The sequence below is a fragment of the Chrysochloris asiatica genome, unplaced genomic scaffold (genome assembly GCF_000296735.1).
Source record: "Chrysochloris asiatica unplaced genomic scaffold, ChrAsi1.0 scaffold00384, whole genome shotgun sequence".
Classification (NCBI taxonomy): Eukaryota; Metazoa; Chordata; class Mammalia; order Afrosoricida; family Chrysochloridae; genus Chrysochloris; species Chrysochloris asiatica.
In genome coordinates this window covers 1,278,108-1,279,943 of record NW_006408902.1, presented here as the reverse complement: position 1 = coordinate 1,279,943, position 1,836 = coordinate 1,278,108, and the positions used below count along the sequence as shown (strand labels likewise).

The 1,836-nt window shown below is 38.9% G+C and overlaps 1 protein-coding gene across 1 annotated transcript in view; it reads left to right on the top strand.

The window, feature by feature from the left end:
* PKD1L1 (polycystic kidney disease 1 like 1) overlaps nucleotides 1-1,836 on the top strand; it is a 270,006-nt gene that overhangs the window by 84,551 nt on the left and 183,619 nt on the right. Inside the window, exon 15 of the mRNA XM_006876506.1 lies at nucleotides 889-1,009. Within this exon, the coding sequence (XP_006876568.1) occupies nucleotides 889-1,009 (121 nt within the window). The remainder of the gene's footprint in view (nucleotides 1-888; nucleotides 1,010-1,836) is intronic.

Genomic DNA, 1,836 nt, shown 5'->3' with positions numbered 1-1,836 from the left:
TTTGTTTGTTTGTTTTGCTTTGTTTTGTTTTTGCACAGGGCCTTGTCATTATCAAATATGAGGATGGATTTAAAATATCTTGTGTTCAGTCTTGGACTTGGCATCTCATTTGTCTTCACCATTCTCTTGACCATAGACATCTTATTTTCCTCTGACCTTGTGCCCTGCTCATATTGTCTCTTCTGATAGAAAACCATCCTTGTCCTCTCAAAAGTGTCCAAATTTTAACCTTCACTAAAAGCCTACTTCGCATGCTCTCTGTGAACATGAGGTCAGTTCACATGGAGTCTTGTTTTGGCTTCTCACCTAAGCTTTTCACCCCAGAGATGGAAAGGTGAGGGTATTCCAGTAGACCAGTGGTGGTCTATGATTCCACAACACTAGGAGGATCTAGTGTGGGGAGAGTGAAACATCATGAGTAACAAATCCAGGCCATACTTGAGCTCTGTATGGTAAAGTCCTTTGGCTCCATGGAAAGGTGCTTTACATGTGCTGTGAATTGTGGACCCTGTTTAGTGACTGGAAGTACCTGGGTGGTGTAAATGATTAAGATGCTTGGTTTCTAACCCAAAAGTTGGAAGTTTAAGTCTACCCGGAAGCACATTGGAAGGAAAACGTGTGATCTACTTCTGAAAAATCAGGCATTAAAAACTCTATGGTGCCTAGTTCTTCTCTGACATATGTGAGGTTGCCATGAGTTGGTATCAACTCCACAGCAATGGATACAGATTTGGATTCATTATTATTTGGCCTTTTCTTGTCATTTGTAAAAAAAAAAAAAAGTCTCTGGTGGAATGAAGCCTGTAGGCACATACATACATATTTATTGGTGATGATATGCCCAGTTTATTAATTCATACTATTTTTCGCTCCCTCTGGATGGAATAGGGATTTCTTTATGAATTCAGTTACCAGATAGGAAATGGCTCCAGACATACTCTGTACCGTGGAAGAGATGCCCAGTATTATTTTGCTTTGCCAGCTGGTGAACCATTGGACAGTTACAGAGGTAAGCTATGGTGTAAATTTAGTTTGTTACTATACTTACTGAGGATTCTAGCCCTTTTACCTGTTTTTCTAAACTGCACAACTACATAGAAAGAAAATAAAATTTGTATTTATTCATTTTTTTCTCTTTTAATTTATCTTTTTCTTTTTAACCATTTTGTTGTGAATTGTGTGAAGGTTTATAGAGCAAACTGGTTTTCCATTCAGCAATTCCTACATTTTGCTTCAGTGGTTGTGATCACCATAGTGTAATATCACTTATTCAACTTCCTTCCTGTGTTTCTTGTTTCCATGCCTCCTCCTTCCTCCTTCTGTCTTCTGAACTTTGTCCTTGGGAAATGCTGCCCTTTAGATCTCAAATGGTTGATTTTTCTAGGAAATGTGTACATCCCACTATTATTATTCACCTTATAGCTCTATCTGTTGTTTGGCTGAAAACTGAGCCACAGGGATGAGTTCAGTTCCAGGCCTTGACGTATTCCATAAGTCTCTGTCAATCAGTAAACCTGATCTTTTTATATATATATGATTTGGACTTTTGTTCCACATTTTTCTCCTACTCTATCCAGGACCTTCTAATGTGACCATTTTCAGAGTGGTTGGTAGTGGTAGTCAGTTTTCATGTATTTCTTTTGGTTTCAAAGTCATGGAAGCTGAGGTTTACATGGTACGTTACTCCACTGCACTAATTGTTTACGTGTGTCTTCAGTTTTCTTCAGTCTTTTTTGCTCTGGCCAGGGAGAGGCCAATAGCTCCGTGTGCTTTAGATGACTGCTCACAAGTTTTAAGACCCCGCTTTCTATTTACAAAGTAGGATGCCCAACACTC